The sequence below is a fragment of the Choristoneura fumiferana genome, chromosome 3 (genome assembly GCF_025370935.1).
Source record: "Choristoneura fumiferana chromosome 3, NRCan_CFum_1, whole genome shotgun sequence".
Taxonomy (NCBI): Eukaryota; Metazoa; Arthropoda; class Insecta; order Lepidoptera; family Tortricidae; genus Choristoneura; species Choristoneura fumiferana.
In genome coordinates, this window is record NC_133474.1 from 18,028,000 (window position 1) to 18,048,303 (window position 20,304).

Consider the following 20,304-nt stretch of genomic DNA (forward strand, 5'->3'; position numbering starts at 1 on the left):
AGAAAATGCAAATATATTATGATGTGAAGAAAACAGAACTTGCATGGTATTCTGCTGTCTGAGCAAGATCTGTTGGAATATTACCTACACCTATTGTCTCCCGGAATAATACTTGTTTGGACAAATCCATGTAGTTACAATTTAGAAATCTTAATAAAAACAAACCTTTGCCAAATTCGTGTCAATTGTTTTCGCTACAATTTTCGACTTAAACCACTATCTGGGCCCGATTGCAAAACAAATTACAAGCAAACAGTATTAGTGAATTTCAATACAAAATCGCTAATACTATTAGCTTGTAATTTGTTATGCAATCGGGCCCTGGTCTATATTTTAACCTGTCTTATCGCACAAATCGTAGGTTCTTTAATTTGTAATTTTAAGCTAAATATTTTATGAATAAATCTTTTTTTTATCGACCTTTCAGCTTCCCTTCAGTCAGTTCCAAAACGAATTCTGTTGTAGGTGTGTTATGTTTACACAGATGGTATTTATGAGTTTGTTATGTTTTGTTTTATTTCATAGTCTTAAATACAACAGCTAAATTATGAATACCCTTACTATTTATTATCATTGTCACACGGCTGATTTCAAACGGCGAGTGATATTTGTATCAGGCAACTCTACTAACACTAAATAATTTATATTGTTGTAATGTAAATACGTAACATTATTTTATACTCTAGCTATATTTGTGCAGGGTATTGGTGCAAAATGGTTCTATGTCAAGGAAACGTAAGCCACATAGAATCTTTCGAGATCTTAAGACAATTTTCAAAATATCAGTAACTTAAGTGAATGTTTTTTTATGTCCTCTTGTACAGTCGATTACAAAAAGATGTATTATTTTTTCACCTTATTATGTTGTAATGAGGTGGAAAAGTGGATACATCTCTTTATAGTCCACTGTGCTATCAGTGCAATGAAGTACGTTTAGATGAACGCTATATTGTTCGCTACGCCGTCCGTAGCCGTCGTCTGAAGTCAGCTAACTATGTAAACTCAAGCTTAAGTAGTTAAAATATATTGTAGACCAATATAGGATAAGGTATCCAAAATTTTTGTACATAAAGTATGTTGTCTCTGTTTAGTCTACTTATAAAAATGGCCACTCAATTACTTATATAAAATGTAGTTTCTAAGTTAGCACGTAACTGTGTGTCCGCCTGGTCGGGATTTGAATTCTAACGGGGCATCAGATTGTCTCGTTGAACATGACGAGAAAGGTACATATTTCTAAATTTCACCCGAATGAATCGACATTCTGAAGAAATAGTGCCATGATTAGAAAGTACTTTATTAAATGACAATTTGTACATAAAATATCTTTAGTAAAGAAATATCATTGACTATGTCAACCCGTAGTATGTATTTGTGTATTTGTAACATAATAATTAATTGTATGAAAGCCGCATTTTATGGACGTGTATGTGCGTAAGTCCTACAGTAAACTGACATAGCCATAGTTTTGTGACTAGATTCACATCAACTTTTCGATGTTGATGCAGGTGAATATGATTAAGATTGCTGTTGATAAAACAATAAAATTGTGGATAAAATAGTGTTCCCAAAATTATATGATAAAATAAGCAATTTCCTAAAAGGAATAACACTTAATGTAAGTGTAGGAGGTATAAGATTCGCGTTTTGTATGCATTTTAAATTACAATGTTAACGATTGACCTGCATCCGTTTTTAAACTCTAGAATAAGTCGTTCATTTGTTTGTCAGCTGTAAATATCTCGCATATATTTTAATTCTCGTCGTAGAATCACTGCAACTTGTTAATACAATTCTGTGTTTTTGGCATCAAGTTTATTTTATCTACTTATTTTAACAATAAATTTTTAATCATAACCGTCGTTTTAAATTAGTAGAGGACAAAATAAAATTCTATATAAAATTGTTTTATATATATTTAACAATTACAAATAAAACTAAAATAAATGTCATAAATCACAATCTCTTACACTGAAGTATTAAAAAGTTTCAAAAATAATATGCAAAATGACAAAATAAATACTGTGTTCTGTCGGTACAAATTTGAAGTTAGTATAATATTAACCTCTTTCGCGGGCAGTAAAGTCGATTCGATATGCATGGGTTTTTTGAGTTAAGATGACACTTTGTGCATGGCTTCGGCGACGTAGTGTACGTTCTTGGAGAACAGACCGGCCACTGAGATGCGCCCGTCCTTCGTCAGGTATATGTGGAACTCCTTAGCCAGGCGCTCGACCTAAAAATCGAAACAAATTTAGATTAAAACTTAATGCGAAATAGAATACTTTTTATGTATAAAGATTTCGCTTTTCGGTCATAACGAAACTTATCCGTATGACAAAATAAGGGAGTTTTTAACAGAGTTACATAGTTATAAATATTGTCATTTCAAGGTGACTGAAAATAAATACAGTTTTTTTTTTTTTTATACGACTGGAAGGCAAACGAGCAAGTGGGTCTCCTGATGGTAAGAGATCACCACCGCCTATAAACATCTGCAACACCAGGGGTATTGCAGACGCGCTGCCAACCTAGAGGCCTAAGATGGGATACCTCACGTGCCAGTAATTTCACCGGCTGTCTTACTCTCCACGCCGAAACACAACAATGCAAGCACTGCTGCTTCACGGCAGGATTAGCGAGCAAGATGGTGGTAGCAATACGGGCGGACCTTGCACAAGTTAGCGTTTCCAGTTACAAACCAGAACTGTTTGACATTATGCATTCTGAAGTTCTGAGCTACGAACAAATAATAAGTCAGGAATTGTAACTGCGTTATAAAAATCTGTCCTAAGTGTTTCCTGCGCTAAGGTGCGCTGCGCTGCGCGTCATTTAATTTTGACTGTCATTTATTTTGCAATTTAAGTGAGCTCACGTCAAATTTTCGCATTTTTGATTGTGAACAGCTCTTAATTATCATGCCAACGTGTGTTATAAAGTGGTGCAGGAACAATGCAAAATTAAAATGTCCAGGGATCACTTTCCACTACTAAGTAGTCGTAAAATTAGATTTATATTCAAAAATGTTCAAATACATTATCAGTTGGAGATGGTCAGTATTATGCAAAATCACGTCTGTTGTCTATGGCTCACATAATGTAAATGACAGTTTCCTCACCCCTCTTCATACTTTCTTCTTTCCTGTATCGCCGAGACAATAGCACAGAATAACTAATAGTACACAATAGGTACAAACGGTCTTTATATTTTTCACGATTTTTAGTGTGAATAATATAAGATACAATAAGTAGTTTAATGTCAACTGCTCATCACCTTCTACGAAAGATTTTTCCGATGCAGAGACGTTAATTATTTAAGAAACCTGGTGCTTCACCACCCGTTTCATACGTGGTTGATGCATTACGAGGAGCATGAATTGCTTAACAACTGTAAGTATTAAAATAATTGTAATTAAACCTGTGAAATACTTGTTATTGAGTAGTAAAGTACCTAACTGCGGTGGTCAACTGTGGTCCCCTGTATGTGGTTCACTTGTATTTATTATTAGTTCCATTTTATCAAATGATAATGTTCAAGAGCAAATGCACGAGTTACTACTAAATATATCCAAATTACCATAGGTCCCTACAATATTTGAAGAGTTCCCTCGATTTCCTTAGGATCCAATCATCGGATCCTGGTACTTAATTAGAGGTATTCATAGACAAACGAATTTTTTTTTGTTAATAAATGACGGAGTTCTGAGGTAACAGCCAAAAAAAAAACAACCCAATTGATAACCTCATCCTTTTCCTTTAAGTCGCTTGAAAAACAGGCTGTCATTATCAATACATGACATGTCATTGAAATGTTAGATGTAAGAAGTGATCCGTCTGAATGCCAATTGTATATGTAGCTTGTGAATCTGACATTGCATCATGCGAGCCAACCAATCCCTGCTATGTTTCTGAATTTTAACCAATCAACAAGCACGTTTATTTGTAACCTTGAAATTGATTCGTATTTGAATCATAAGCCGTTTTGGTTTTAGGTATGGCCACTTTTTGTGTGGAATTTGTTCTGAGTTACGCTTCCTGACCTGACTTATTATTTTTTTCGTAGGTTCTGAGTAAACATTCAGCATTTTCGCGGAGTGTTTTTTTCGTTACCATTTCGGCAATTATTATTAAAAGAAATGTTCAGGGTTACATTTTTATGCAAACTAAAGACAATACCGATGCTAAATCTATTATTATTATTATTATTATTGTTAGCCTATTCTGTCCCACTGCTGAGCAAAGGCCTCCCCCAATACTTCCACTGCTCTCTGTCCCCTGCATACAAGGGCCAGTCCTTCAAGAAGAAGTCCAGTTCATCCGCCATCGCCGCCTAGGTCTGCCAGGTCGCCTTTTCGAGTTGGTGGGCATACACTCGGTGGTTATCTTGCCCAAAGCTCGTCTGGCATGCGGCAAACATGGCCAGCCCAGTCCCACTTAAGCTTAGACACCGATCGACCTACATCAGTGATTTGGGTCATTGAGCGCAGGGCGGTGTTCCGGATCCGATCGACGAGTTTTAAACCTAGCATGCTGCGCTCCATGGCTCGCTGGCAAACCCCGATTTTGAACTTTAGAGCTTCTGTCAAGGACCAAAAATCTAGCGTGATCAAAATTCTTGCGACTTGTCTTCCGTTGTGCTAATAAGTGTGGGATGGTAATGACATTTCACCATCATCATATCAGTCGTAAGACGTACTCTGTTGGACAAAGAGTTCATAGAATTACAATTGCTTCGGGTGGAAGCACCCTGCGTCACCATGAACCCGCGGCTTTTGATAACGATCGCGAGCGTCAGAGACGTTAGGCAATACGGCCTCAGTATCTGTCCATCTCGCTGATGGACGTTTAACCGACCGGTAAAAACGCTGGAATCACCCTACTGCGCCTGGTGCGTTACCTGGTCAGGTTTGAGTCCGGTGAAGCAGAACATGCCGATCTGGTCGGTGATGTGTTGCCAGGGCAGCTTGCTGCCGGCACCCTCCAGCCCCTTGCGCAGCTCCGAGCGCATCGTGATGATGCGGTCAGCCATCAGCTTGACATCCTTCAACCTGGATACAGTTATGAACAGTATTTGAGATTCATCATCATCTACGTGCGACTACTGACGACTTGAGCTGGGCGGGCCCAGTTCAGTTGGGAACTTCACACACACGCACGCACGCACGCACGCACGCACGCACGCACGCACGCGCGCGCACACCATTGAGTCCTAATTACTACTATTGAATTGTTTTGTAGGTTTGTGCAGATTTCCTCAAGATGTTTTCCTCCACCGTGAAGTTCGTAGTAAATTTCAAATGCAATTTCGCACATGAATTTCGAAAAACATAAGAGGTGCGATGCGAGCCCGGGTTTGAACCCACGATCCTCTGCTCGAGAGGCCATAGATCAAACTACTAGACCACCACGGCACAGTATTTGAGATTACGGAACCCTTATTCAGGCGCGGTCACAGCACGATGTCGATCACTTTGGGAATCCTTGCTATATGTGTCTTATACAACAGTTCAAACATGAAGTAACAAAGACAGTAAGTAAAGTGTAAGCATATTTTAGACTTCGACTTTACATGTATTGGGCGGTTGACACACTGCCGCCGCATCCCTTTGCGGAGTGCGGAGCGACGAATTGGCGTGCGGCGACGACGCACCACCGTACGGATTTTCTCCGCATCTCCATCCAGAACTGCGGTGCACGACGAACCGCATTTTATCTGTTTCTTATGTTGATTTCTATGGCGCTTAATGTCCGCATCGTCGACCGGGAGTGCGCACCGTCGTGCGATTTGCACCTCCGCACGGAGAGATGGAGCCAGTGTGTTACACCATGCGGTTTTTGTGTCCAAATCAAGATTCTACAGTACAAAGTTGAAAACCGCAGCTCGGGTCGCAGCTGCGATGTGCGGAGCAGTGTGATAAGGCCCTTAGGCTCACTCACCACTGCTGGCGGAGGTCGGGCGTGGTCAGTATTTCCTGCACGATGCGGGCGCCGTATAGCGGCGGGTTGGAGTACATCGTGCGCACTTGGATCTTCAGCTGAGACATCATGTTGGCAGCGGTCTGCGAGTCGCCGCACATGAAGGACAGAGCGCCGGCGCGCTCGCCGTACAAGCCTGCAAGATTTGTACGAAATCAAAACCTACTATTAAATTGCCACCAAGCACGTGCGAGGATGTGTTGCGAGGAATATGTTACTTATGTGTTAATACCTATAAATTTTAAATAGTTTCCTTAAATGTTTCATTTAAAACGTGTCCAAATTTTACCGTTAAGGTTCGAATGTTTTATAATTATCTGTAGTTAGTATGTGGCTTCATTTAGTGAATGAGAGATTTTCACTTTCTGCCAACAAACTGCGTATGACAGAGCTGTTTAGATATAAGTATTTTGTACTTCCTTTAAAAACATAACATATAAAAGCACACATCTTAAGGGGGGGGGGGGTCAAATTATTGCTAAGCAACCCACATTTCCATTCATAAGTTAATAAAATCACAAATTGTATATGACATATCGAGCTGTTTACGTTGACCTTGTTATCTTATCTAAAAAATGTAAATGTTGTTTACGTCACTAAAAAATACCATTGTCAATTAAAATTATCCAACTTTAATGATGGTTTTTGCCATGGAGCTATGATAGATAACTTTAGTCACCTCTGAGAATGTTATGGCTAAAGATAAACTTTGCCCCTACAATCATAACACTTTTACATAGTTCCAAGAGAAGAAACAAAACAAAACCCTTGTCACAGAAACATCAAAAAGTACATATTAAATAACCAAGAAAACCCAACTGCTTAAAAAACTAAAAAGGAGTAAAACTAAAACTTTCGGAACCCACCGTTACTGTAAAAATTTAAGCTGGTCATGATTTTGAATATATCCATTACAGTTTAACCCTTTATAAGGCTCCATTTATTGGAACAACTATCACAGAATCAAAAGCAGCTATCGAATACATACCTAGCAAAGGATGTTTTTAAAGCTAGTAGTATTTTCAATACAATGCATATTGTAACTTATTACTAAAGCAATAAGGTTGAATTTTAAAGTCAATGCATGTGGTCGCTAAATCGCCTCTGCCTTATTAAGGGTTAGAACAGCCGTATAAATTACCGCTCTGTCGCTGCGTCATTAATACAGTACGCAGGCTGTTTTGCTCAGAATTCCACCTCATTGGAAAGTCGTCACTCACTCGGGATCCTGGCTGTTCGCAAATGATTTATTTCCCAACAGATTCATAAGGACGAACGATTTTTTTCTAAAACTGTAAACTATCCAAGATAAATTTCAAGCAGTGGCGCAGCTAAGCTCAGGGGGCCCCTCGGACTCTGACTTACAAACTATAAATGAGAAATCTGCGGAGTACGTCGAATTAGGAACACGACGAATACGGAACAAACGATTTTAAATAGTTTAGTTGGGGCCCTAGTTTATTTTTTGCCCCAGGGCCTTTGTTTACCTAGCTACGCCACTGATTTCAAGTTTATTCTGTGCAAATCTACAGGTAAGGTTAGCTTTGTTTTATAACAATCCTGAAATACAGTTAAAATCGGGAAACATTTGGGAAACAAGTTATCGGCGTTAAATTAGAGAAGCCACTTACCCATGTTTTTGGCGAAGCTCTGCGCCAGCATGACCTGGTGTCCCTCGGACACGAACAGCCGCACGGCGAAGGAGTCGCCGTCGACGTCGCCCGTCGCGAAGCCCTGGTACGCCATGTCGAAGAAAGGGAGCAGCTTGCGCTTCTTTACGACCTGGCGGACACGATACAATATTTAGGGGCTGTTTCACCATCCATTGATTAGTGTTAACCGACGGTTAAATGTGATGCCGTCTCCGTCTATTCGAACAAAACAAATAGAGATAGCATCACACCTAACCGCCAGTTAACACTAATCAAAGGATGGTGAAACAGCCCCTTACAATAATATAACTACAAAATACGAAACTAATACGAAATACTAGGCAGGGACTTGGGAAATTAGAGAAGTAAAGAGAACGACCGGCCGCCGCGCCCCTTGCCGTTGCACGCTGTTGTAACAGAATGTTTCTGTATGGGACCAAAGTGTTTACTTTTAGGTGAATTAAACGGTATTCGATCAAAAAGGAATCGACTTTAATTGTGAACAATACGAAAATCTATTCAATACCTGGTTAAGTAGGTACCTACAAGTACTTTATTCATTTAGACGCCCTAAAATGCTTATACCTAACAATCTTGTTCTCATTATGCACCTACGACACTTACAGAGTGTTTAACTATATGATGGTTATTAAATACAAGAAAATGGCTTCTTCCCTATCAATATCTTTAGGAATTCTGAAAAATGACAATTCCCATTCCTGTACCTTCTTTTTATTAATACATCCATCCGTAAACACTACAATATACCTTAAACAGATTATGTCGTTTCGAAGTCATAATAAATTCATCTTTTATCTTACTATTAGCGGTACGCAGCAACAGATTCATGGAATGTTTAGAGCTAATAGTAAGATAAAAGAATGGGTTTATTATTGTTTTCAAACAATTATGACTGTAGGTACTGGTATAAACACACATAAGTATGCTATACCTAATGTCAATTTTTCCATACTTTATAAGTTGTAAACAAAATTCTAACCATCCTTGGAATATATGCACCTAATTGGATAGGTTTAAAGCTGTAATCTGTTATACCACAATTCCATTGGACATAATACGGTTTAAGCTACCTATAATCATTATTGTTCACTATATGACGGTATCTCAAATATCTTGAGTGAGTAATACTTAAGTGGTACCTCAGAGAGCTGTTTCCATTCCGCCTGTTTGGGGTCCACGCCGGTGGGGTTGTGTGCGCATGCGTGCAGCATGATGATCGAACCTTCGGGAATTTTCTGGAAAAGACGCAATCTTTGATTATGTTATTGCAGTACCTTCGTCAAATTATTATCATACTAGTATTGTAAACCATTAGAGACAACAGCAGGCATTTTACTAATTCCCGTGGGATTTTTTAAAAATTACATGAGATTTTAGCCGTGATGGCCGAGTGGTTTGACCTATGGCCTCTCAAGCAGAGGATTGTGGGTTCAAACCCCGGCTCGCACCACTGAGTTTTTCGAAAGTCATGTGCGGAGTTACATTTGAAATTTACCACGAGCTTTACGGTGAAGGAAAAACATCGTGAGGAAACCTGCACAAACCTGCGAAGCAATTCAACGGTGTGTGTGAAGTTCCCAATCAACACTGGGCCCGCGTGGGAACTAGTGCCCAAGCCCTCTCATTCTGAGAGGAGGCCTGTGCCCTGCAGTGGGACATATATAGGCTGGGATGATGATGATGAGATTTTATACCGATCCTTTGTGATAAAAGTAGCCAATGTGTTATTCTGTTGTGCTTTATTATTGTAGTTTCATAAAATCCATTGATAATTTTTGCGTGAAAGAGTAACAAACATCCATGCATACACACATCCATACAAACTTTCGGGTTTATAATATAACTAGCTTTTGCCCGCGGCTTCGCCCGCGTTGAATTCGGTTATCGCGCGCTGTTCCCTCGGAAACTGTGCATTTTTCCGGGATAAAAAGTAGCCCACGTCACTCTCTGGCCCATAAACTATCTCTATGCCAAAAATCACGTTGATCCGTCGCTCCGTTTCGATGCGAAAGACGAACAAACATACAAACACACACACACTTTCGCATTTATAATATTAGTATGGATAAGTGGGATATGTATTCAATGGTTTGTGATTTTTTACCCACGAAACTAATTTTTGAAGCTATCCTTAACCGACATCAAAAAAAGAAGGTTCTCAATTCGACTGTATGTTTTTTGTATTTAGTTTTAGTGTTGAAATATAATATTTATCTCATGTTATACATGCATGTGACTGTTTTAGTGCAATTAGATCAGTGTATGCGCGTGACACACTTTCTTAAAGTACATAACAACGCACCAAGGTTAGGTTCTCCGTTCAATCAATCATCCTGTAAAAATCTATTAGACTTTGAAACGCATGGATTTTAGGTCATCTTTACACATGTCTGGTGGAAACACAACGTACGTAATCCGCTTGGCTGATTTAGGTAAAAAGGACATATTGTATACGCTACTTTTATACTGGAATTATTATTTATTACTCTGTTTCACGCGAAAAATTAATGCAAAGCGGACGAAGTCGCGGGCAGAGAGCTAGTCTGAAGTATACCATTGAAACCTAGTTTTGACCTGTGGTTAAGTACCACAATCATGTTATTAGGAGTCATTTCTTTGTGCTTGTAAAAGCCGGCAATCAGCACCAAATACACTGACCAGAGGCCGTATTGCTTGCGATCGCACGCTTTCACCGTCTCTTTCTACCCTCATCCTACACCGTTTGTCAGAAAGAAGCGGTGCATGAGGGTTTTCACACAGGCGAAAAATCACGAGCAAACGTCAAACGGACCTCACGATACTAACGCCATCTAGCGATATTTCACCGCCGTGAAAACCTTTTTATTGTGATTCTGAGTTTGTTACACAATAAGGCCACTGTGGCGCCATAATTAACCGGATGTTTTCGTATTTAGTTTCCAAAACATAATGCTAATTTTATTTAACCCATTTAGGGGCTGTTTCACCATCCATTGATTAGTGTTAACTGGCGGTTAGGTGTGATGCCGTCTCTATTTGTTTTGTTCGAATAGACGGAGACGGCATCACATTTAAACGTCGGTTAGCACTAATCAATGGATGGTAAAACGGCCCCTTAATATCATTATTTTCTTGAGTGCTAGTCTAAATATTGGGCCTCTCTAGAGGCGTCACTCAAATTCATATTTTTTTATGAATTTTTACTTTACTTGCGTTCGTATGTAATTAAATAAGCTGTCTTAAAATCTTACTAATTTCGCCGACTTCCAGTATCTTATTGGCTTGAAATTTCGCATTGATATTATGTAGTTTGGATGAACATGCAATAGTCAATAAAAAATACGGTAAAAAAGCTTGTACCTTTTTTTTAAATAAGAACTTATTTTGCGTCAAAAAAAAGCGTCATAGTGTATTTTTTTTTTAAATGTAATAACAGACAAACGAGCGGACGGGTCACCTATTGTTAAGCGATTTCTTGATTCCTTATTAAAACTTATCTGTTACTATGATTATGATTACACCTAATTCTTTATCTGTGACATAACTTTATCAGGATAGTGACAGTGCCAAATTATGGTGTGACATGGTGATGCGCAACCCTCTATCAATTCTTGAACTTGTCACGTAGCCGCCACGAATGGTGCTCGTGCTCTCTTATCTATATCATATCTGGATTGAAGCGGTCTTATTTATTATTCAAGCTAAAAAACGATATGTAAAGTTTAATGTGTATTATTTTATTGAGCAGAATGATGCTGCGTCAAGCCGCGTCATAAATGAAATACGTCAGAAGTAAGAAGTCGGGTAGAATACCAATAGTGAAATTTTAAAAATTTACTCTAAAAAACCTAACTGAACTTGAACTTAGTGTAGGATGTTGCTTCGATTCTTTGTTGCTATCCTGTACTGGACATAGTTTACAAAAAAACGATTAAAAAAGGGCGGACGTCACTTTGGAGCATGCAGTTCAAAGTTTGCGGCACTTTAGATTCAATAATTTTTTACAGTCTCTTTTGCAGTGTAAAATTTACACAGGCAAATAGCTATTTCGTAAAAACTACTTAAAATATGAAGCTTGGAATCATGAACAGACAAAAAAATATATAGAAAAAGATCGATTTGATTGAGAATAGATTTTGGGAAAATAGCTAATAAATTGTTTATACCATGCACAACATTACATTGACCACAGCCCACAGTTAGCCGTGTATTCAGGATTGCACCTTATTGGCAATCGTGTACGGTGCGGGCTTATCTGTATAGTCAAGGAAACGGAATTGTGTATCAGGGTGGAATCTTTTGTCAACTTAGGCAGAGAATGTCAGCATGACAATAGCACAAAGGTTTCACTCTGGTATGCAATTCAGTTTCTTTGATTGTACACATAAACTCAGTACGTAGAATACCGTACAGTATTCGTTCGCCAATAAACGCACCGGTTCGGCGAATATATTGTTGTAAGATAGAATATATAAACAGAAGTAGACTTTTGCCCTTGACCACCTGTGCGTTAGCTGAAGTCTCAACAGCCTGCGTTATCTATGCACTTACGTTAATATCTTCAAGGGCGCCCTGCAGATCGAAGCCAATGGTCTTGGGGTCAAAGTACCGGTATTTCTTGTGCTGTATGCCCAGTTGGTTGCAGATTTGCGGGTGGTTGCCCCATGTGGGATCAGGCAGGTACACCACTTTGTCCTTGCCATAGTACTTGGAGATGAATTCGAGGCCGAGCCGGAGGGCGCCGGTGCCTGACAGGGTCTGGAACACAAAGGATGGTTAGCTGATTGATTCAGGCGATGGCTATATCAATGAATATATCGTTCGGTCCGTTTGAGGGATGGTTAGAATATACAAGGTGTTAATTAAATAACTGAAAATATCAGACGCCCCAAAAATATTTTTTAATTTTAGTTTAGTTGATTGCATTTATCTTTGAATACCTTCATTATTTTAAAAGATATTCGTGTGTTTTGCTAAGTCAGTAATTCTACTAATATTTCTAACTCTACACTCATAATTTTTATTTGTCAGTTGTGCTATATGATAAGGTTCTAGTTATTTTTGCGCAAATTAAGAATTGAAACTTAGTTGTTGTAAAATACACATTAATCAAATAACAAATCAAGTCTCCTCTTCTGACGCAAAAATATTTTTTATTAAAATCATTGAGTTTAGAAATATATCTACTGCTGTCGTAGACCCAGCCCAGGCTAGGGTCCAGGGGGGCATGACCCTCCCTGACCCCCCTGGATCCGCCCTTGTTTGCGCTTGTTATCTTGTCGGTCTTATTATTTTCTGTTGTTTTCGCGATTATTATACACTGGCTGTTGCCCGCGACTAATCTGCGTATTACTTTGTTAACCACTATCCCACGGAACATCTAGTTTAGGGCTCCCACACAAAACTGCGATGCGATGCGATGCGACGCCGCATCGCAGAAACTAACGATGCGATTTGTTGCGATGCGATTTCGTGCGGCAAAGCGTTAGTGCAGGTCACCATACTAATATATATCATATCGCAGGAATTAGCAGGAATGCGCGATGCGAATCAGATCGGAAGTTTTTGCGATGCGTCCTGCGAGCTCGCTGATTTTTTGCGATGCGATGCGAATTCGCAGTTTTGTGTGGGGCAGGACAAGCATAAAAATAGTACATTAATGTAGAGGCTGAAAAGTAAGCAATAGACGAACGAGTTCGTTTGAAAAATAGCCTATTTTTATGCTCAACATTCAGAGTAATCATATACTTGGCAAATTTTGTTAAGTTTGTTGCAGCGGCTTTGCTGTAAAGAGGAAGCTAGCAGACAGACAGAGCTACCTACTTTCGCATTTATAATATTGGTATGAGCTGGATCGAATGGAATTTTATAACTTGAACCGATAAGGTCGCGTAGTCAGTTGTAAAAACGCATTTTTTTCTTCTTAGTAAGTATTTTTTTATATTTAGTAACTTCAGAAGGAGAAAGTGGCGGCGTTTGCCCAGCAGTGGGCCACAGTATAAGCTATAAAAAAAAGTGTTAGAACGATAGCAATAATAATGTACCTAAGTATTATTCGTGGGTCGAATTTTCTACTTTAGTAAATAGGACTTGTTTATTGAGGTTGAGGGTGAGGTTGTTTAAAAACATGATACTGACCTGTACTGTGCAGTAAGACTTGTCGCTGAAGATGGGGCTGTTGTCGCCAAACGCGAGCTTGGCGACGGCCTCGGTGTAAGCCGCCTCCCCGGATATCGGCGCATACTCGTGGTTCAGGTGGCGGCTGTGTAGGATCTCTTCGGCCTGGGCGATTGCAATGCATCAGCGAAATTGTTTGGATATCAGACGAACAGAAGTCATTGTTTAGTATCTGTATCGTATGATATCTGTGTTGCCTCCTTTGTTTATTTTGTCCGAATAAACATGGCATCACATTCATTTGTCACGTAATTAACAATGAGTAGTGAATTGGGCCCTAACTATAATCTAGGTCAGTGTTTTTCAAACTTTTTCTGGACGCGACTTCCTTGGTTTGAAAAATATTTGGCGACCCCCTGCCTACCTCCACTTACAGTTATTTGTACCTATTATCCTATGTTGATAATACAAACATTGAATAATCATACACAATAAAAGTGAGAGTATTTTAAAGGTACACAGTTTAAAAAACACTGACCTAGGTGGAGCCAAGCTAGTACCTAGGGTTGCCAAGATTTCTTCGGCAAAATATAGTATTTTTCAAAATAAGCTATAAAAATATAATACACTTCTAAAAATATAGTATTTTATGGAAGAATTAAAAATAGACAAAGATATATTTGTTACTTATTTATTTTGATGTAGTCAATTCAATTCGACATTGACAAGTTCAGAACCAAGGCAAAGGATTATAGACGTTCGGAGTTCGGAATTGGCGCGGTTTTTTTAAAATAAGGATTTATTTGTTAGGTTTTGGTGTTGAAAATATAGTATTTTTACGTACTATATATTTCTTCAACAGTATATAGTACGCAGACCCGAAATATAGTACAATACTATATATTTAGTATGGTTGGCAACCCTATTAGTACCTAACACCAGCTAACTAATAGTTCTACTAAGCTATGGTACCCAAGGTTGCTATCTTGATTGAATATAGCTTTATCGAAAATAAAAACTGAGACATGGATGCACAGAAAAACCAGAAAAAGACACCAGCACTGGGAATCGAACCCAGGTCCTCAGCAATCCGTGCTGCGTGCTATAACCCCTACACCACTGCTGGACCAGCAGCTGCTGCTGTCTCAGTTTGTATTTTCGATATGGTTTCACGGGATACCCGTAAAAGTAACAAATTTAGAGTTGAAATAAAAAATACAAAAAGACTCCAAAAAACCAATGATGAATATAGCTTTGGTCAGACAATACTGGAATACACGAAATTTTTAGAAACAACTCACCTTTCTGACTGAAGGCAGCACGAAAGGTTTGCCCTCGTCGTCGCGGTAGGCACCGACCCCAAGGTTAACCTTCTTCGGGTCTTGGTCCCTCTTAAATGCCTCCGTGATTCCGAGAATAACATCAGGGGGACCCATCTTCACTTGTCCCCACCAATGGCTGAAGAGGTTACGCAAAATTAAACATAGTTACATGAATGCAGACAGAAGAAATTTAGTTTAAAAGTATACAAATGAGATTTCGTTTTAATGGAAGGAGTAGAGAAGGTTCTAGGTCTACAATATTAAATTTATGGATGATAATTTTTTCTACTATGCATTTTGTTGAATGGTTTAAAAATATGTTAAGAAAAAGAAACATACCAACATGTTACGGATGGGTAGCACAGGACAGAAGGAATGGGATCTGAAGGAGGGGGGGAGAGGGTTCCACTGTCAATTAAAAATATATTAGATACTTCAAAAGTAAAGTGAAGTTTCCATTTTTTATGGGCTCATAACCATTATAAAAAAATAAAACTGAGAATGTAGTGTATTTTGTACATAAACAAAAAGTTCTATTCAAACTAAAATAAAGAATATATTAAAAAAAATAAAAAATTCGGACTCGGGGCCCATAATATATGCATATATTCAGTCAGACTATGCCAAATGGGCCCGGGTGGCTCTCCACAACAAGCCTAGGGATTGAGACTGGAACATAGCCTGCATGAGCCTTCTATTTTGTCCAATGCTGGATAGACCCCTTAACCATAGTAAAAGAGAACAAGTATGCACACTCCGACCCTTTAGGAGACTTAACTGCCTACTCCGGCGAGGACGCTTAGGGTTGTCGATGTCTATTTTAAATTAATTAATTACCTACCGGCAAATAATTTTAGTATGAAAGTTAGCTTAAAATTGTCTAATATCTGTGCCTAGGGAAATCAGATTCTTTGCCGCTCTATTATTATTATTATACTAAATTTAAAAATATTATTTATAAATTCGCCGAAGTGGTGATGGCGACTGTGTACATACCTACTACTCATGTTTCCTACACATAATACTATAGCTATATTTTTATAGGTAGGTAGGTATCTATTACTTTTTTATGTATACTTGCACAAAACTATCACACTAAACTTATTTATACTACTAATTATAACTATACCTAATAAAAAAAATGTAAGTACGAGTACGCGAACGTAAAAGGTGATCATCTCAAGCGCAAGACGACGAGCTAAAATCAAAACGTACGGCAACGGCAGCGCAGCCTTGACTAAAGAAAACTTAATCCTTCTTAAATTATCAATGTGTGCGTGCGGCTAGTGCGTGCGTACCGGCGCCAACCGGCGCGCACACATTTAAGCCGCGCGATGTACTTTTGTTCGTAGTGAACCTACTTTGTTCTCTTTTACTATGCCTTAACGTCTTAAACTTTCGTGATTTTCACTCATAAAATAACAGGACTTATCACGCCCGCGACTTCGTCTGCGCGGACGTAGGTTATCAACGTGTGGCCCTCTACTCGTGTGTTAAAGTGATAAGTCCTGTGCGTGGTCCTTGACTAGGGTTCAATTAATTTTTTATACCAAACGCAAAAAGATCGGTTAAAAGTATCTGTGTGTCAGTCTGTGGCACCGTAGCTCTTAAACGGGGAGACCGATTTGAATGCAGTTTTTCTTTTATTTAAGTAGGTTTTTAGCGATGGTTTTATCAAAATCGGTTAAGCCGTTTTTGAGATACTGAAATGAAGTTTCAACTTTTTGTTGGTTAGGTTATTCGCTAAAATATAGCCCAATGAGACCAAATAACTGTTTCAAATTTTAAACCTAACCTGTCGCTCAGATATTTGTCAATTTCATTTAAATGTCACAAGTTGAATTCCATCTACTTCCGGGCCCAGTTTCTCGAAGCAACCTGTTTTTTTTTTTGCATAAAGTCTAATAATACTAATGTTTTGTCTCATTTTCTCATATAATTTATATTCTTAGACTAATATGCTTTGAGAAACAGGGCCCTGGTAATCAGATTGACCCAAACATATTGATAGGACAAAACAGCAAAAAAGTATCTGTTAATTTTTTCTTAACAAAAGAAAAATCCAAATGTACTACTCATTGTGCATCAAAGTGTAGTTTTGTTCACATAATAAAAATGAATTTAATTTTTATATTCTAAGATTATAACGTAGGTAACTAGAAGTTAGATAAGCTAGCAGTTTGTTTTTTGACACTGCTACTTTTCTCTACTCATATTGCTGCCAAGCAAGTAAATACAGGGTAGCAAGCATGTCTGCTGCGCAATGAACAGAGATAATGCTTCCCGCACTGGTTGGACTTTATCTGATTATCTAAATTGTATTACAACATTGACTTAGAGATAACACCAACTTACAATAACACTGATCTATAGGGTGTGGGTTGTGTTAATCTTAGAAATACATTTAAAAGAATTAACCCCAGTGTGATGGTTTTACATTTCATATTTTCTTATTGGATTCAAAAGTAAAAATATTTAGTCTGCAAATAAACTAAAGCCTTTTGTAATGCTTTTATTTAGGATTGCTTATTTAACAGGTTTTCTTAACAGTCACAGAATAAAGTTTAGCTAACGCATAAAAATGATGGTCTAAAAATGAACAGCCAAAAAACAAAAATTATGTGCTGCAATGCCGAGGCTGAGTATGTGACCATGCACGGTCAATGGATTGACAGTGTTGCCGAATACATCTATTTGGGTCAAGTTATAAGTCTCGAGAGGAGCAGACAGGAACGTGAAATAAAGCAACGTATCCAGTTGGGATCTTTCGGCACTTTCCAACGTGTTCAGGGACAAATGAGTGCCTTTAAACCTCAAGCGCCGCACATTCGAACAGTGCGTACTGCTCATAATGGTTTATGGAGCCGAGAGTTGGACGTTGACTCGCCAGCTCGTCCATCGACTACAAGTCTCCCAAAGGGCTATGGGAAGAGCTATGTTGGGGATTTCTCTATGCAATCATGTCCGGAACACCGAAATATGCAAGAGAACGGGACTAACTGACATAGCTAAAACCATATCCTCTAGGACAGGGTTTCTCAAAGTGGGGTACGCGAACCCCTAGGGGTTCGCTATTCGATGGTAGGGGGTTCGCGACGAGGTTTACGTGATGGTGGCTGCAAGACTGGCAGGATGATTAAGATTTGTTTTTGGAGTCTTTATGTATTTTTTATTTCAACTCCAAATTTGTTACTTATTTCTTTGATATTTGTTGTTGTTTGTTTCAGTTTGTACCTATTTTCGTTGACAAGACGATTCTTACCTATATTTGTTACCTTTTCTTGAAATAAATAATATACATTATATTATCATGATGATTGAAATGAAAACTTAAGTTTCTCCAACAGCCAGTTTTATTACTTTCTTTGGGGGGAGGTAGGGGTTCGCTGTTGTCTAGAAACTTTAACAGGGGTACGTGGAGCCATAAGTTTGAGAAACCCTGCTCTAGGAAGTGGAAGTGGGCAGGCCATATTTGCCTTAGGTTCGATGAAAGAAGGGGCAGGAATGTGGGGAGGCAGCCAGCAAGATGGACGGACGATTTGGTGCGAGCGGCTGGGAAGGACTGGATGCGGAAAACTCAGGACCGCACAGAATGGTCTAAAATGGAAGAGACCTTTACTCAGCATTGGGTAGATCAAGGTTAAAGAAGAAGAAGAACGAACAAATAAAACCCTTGAGCTTTGTGGCGAGCCTTTGGGGAGGCCTATGTCCAACAGTGGACGTCTTTCGGCTGACATGATGAACGAATAAAACAGTTTTCATTTAAAATGTAAACCTTGAAGTATGTTATCATACCACCACCATTCTTATAAGAATTATTCCAAACAGGAATGATGTTTCTGTAAACACCCGACATTCGTCATGTTTAGAATTAAAGCCTATGGAATAGCTAGAAATCGTTATTAATCGCAATCAACACGGATTAAAATTAAAACAGCTAATTAATGTTACGTAAATAACCACTAAATGCCGGCATGGGGTGTATTACCTGCTCCTCGCCGCAACGGCGCCGATGGCTTCAACATTATTGTTTTTAAGCACTTGCACGGATAATTTCTTTAACGCGTGAGCCATTTTTGCGGCGTCCGTAGGGCACGTGGACCGACACTGTAATAAATCTCCAGCAACTGGTTCGGCCGGCACTACTATTTATCAGCCGTGGCCGTGGCAAAAATAGGGTACCCTAAAAACTGCGGGCGGAGCGAAATGCAGAAATAACATACGGTAAGTGGGGTGGACCGCCTCAATTTTATTCCCCCAAGTAATTGCAACCGCATTTAAGTTCTTCCACAGTTTCATGCCAGAAACTTGGAGGATATAAATTTTCAAATTGTAAAAGTAAAAAAAAATCGTATCATCTTCACTTTTGTTTCTTCAAAACTACTATGAACGTGAAATAAAATTCTGTCAAAACCAGTATAATATTTGCGTAATGTTTGCGCTTTGCAAAATCGTAAAAGATAACAAAACAAGTTTCTTATTTTTTCCCGTCATTAATACACGATGATTTTGGCTGGTTATTAATATTTGTCTACTTCTGATCACTGATTAACTGATTACCTAACGTTTTTTTTTTGTATAGTATACAAACGAAAATATATAGCTATGCGCGGTGACAAAGCACTCTCCGTAGAAAAACCTGATCTAGTCATGATTTTTATTTATTTTTTTCTATTTAAATTTACGACGCGACACTTTCGTGTCCTTTGTATTCTCAATTTCGCAGATTCAATGGTTATCGAAATTTGGTGGCAACATTTCATAAACGTCAGATACTTCAAGCGCGTCATAATAACGTCAATGTCGTGGAAAGGTCAACTTTCAAGGTTCCGCAGCAAATATTTATTTTAGATGACCGATTACTTTAAGGTGAACGTGTCATGTACATTAATAAAGAAATGAAATGAAAATAGATATTTATTTATTTATTTGCATGTGTTATTAACCATTTTATTATTCTAATTATACACCTTGTCTATCATAAATGTTGAAATAATCCTTTAAAAGATGTTATTATGCGTTGATGGGAACGTAATCACCAACATGGGCTCTATTCTCCAAACCATCTCCAAACCTTGTCCAAACTGATGATAATACTTGTCGTTTATAGAATATTTAAGGGTATTATAAAAGTCCCTATACCAGTATTTCATTTAAGTTATATTATTTTTGTAATTGAAAAATATTACACATATAAAATTTATAATCTTATGCAATATTTTTAGGGTTCCGGAGCCA

General features: G+C 38.5%; 1 protein-coding gene across 1 annotated transcript; it reads right to left on the reverse strand.

Annotated features, from left to right (window-relative positions):
• Positions 1-1,898: 1,898 nt before the first annotated feature.
• Positions 1,899-19,306, reverse strand: Got2 (glutamate oxaloacetate transaminase 2). Its single transcript, XM_074086050.1, has 9 exons — positions 19,055-19,306; positions 15,046-15,202; positions 13,766-13,909; positions 12,179-12,385; positions 8,788-8,883; positions 7,607-7,757; positions 5,937-6,111; positions 4,897-5,047; positions 1,899-2,236 (listed from the first exon to the last, which is right to left on the reverse strand). The coding sequence occupies exons 1-9, from the start codon at positions 19,138-19,140 to the stop codon at positions 2,114-2,116; spliced, it is 1,290 nt and encodes a 429-aa protein (XP_073942151.1). The 5' UTR covers positions 19,141-19,306; the 3' UTR covers positions 1,899-2,113.
• Between the last annotated feature and the right edge of the window lie 998 nt (positions 19,307-20,304).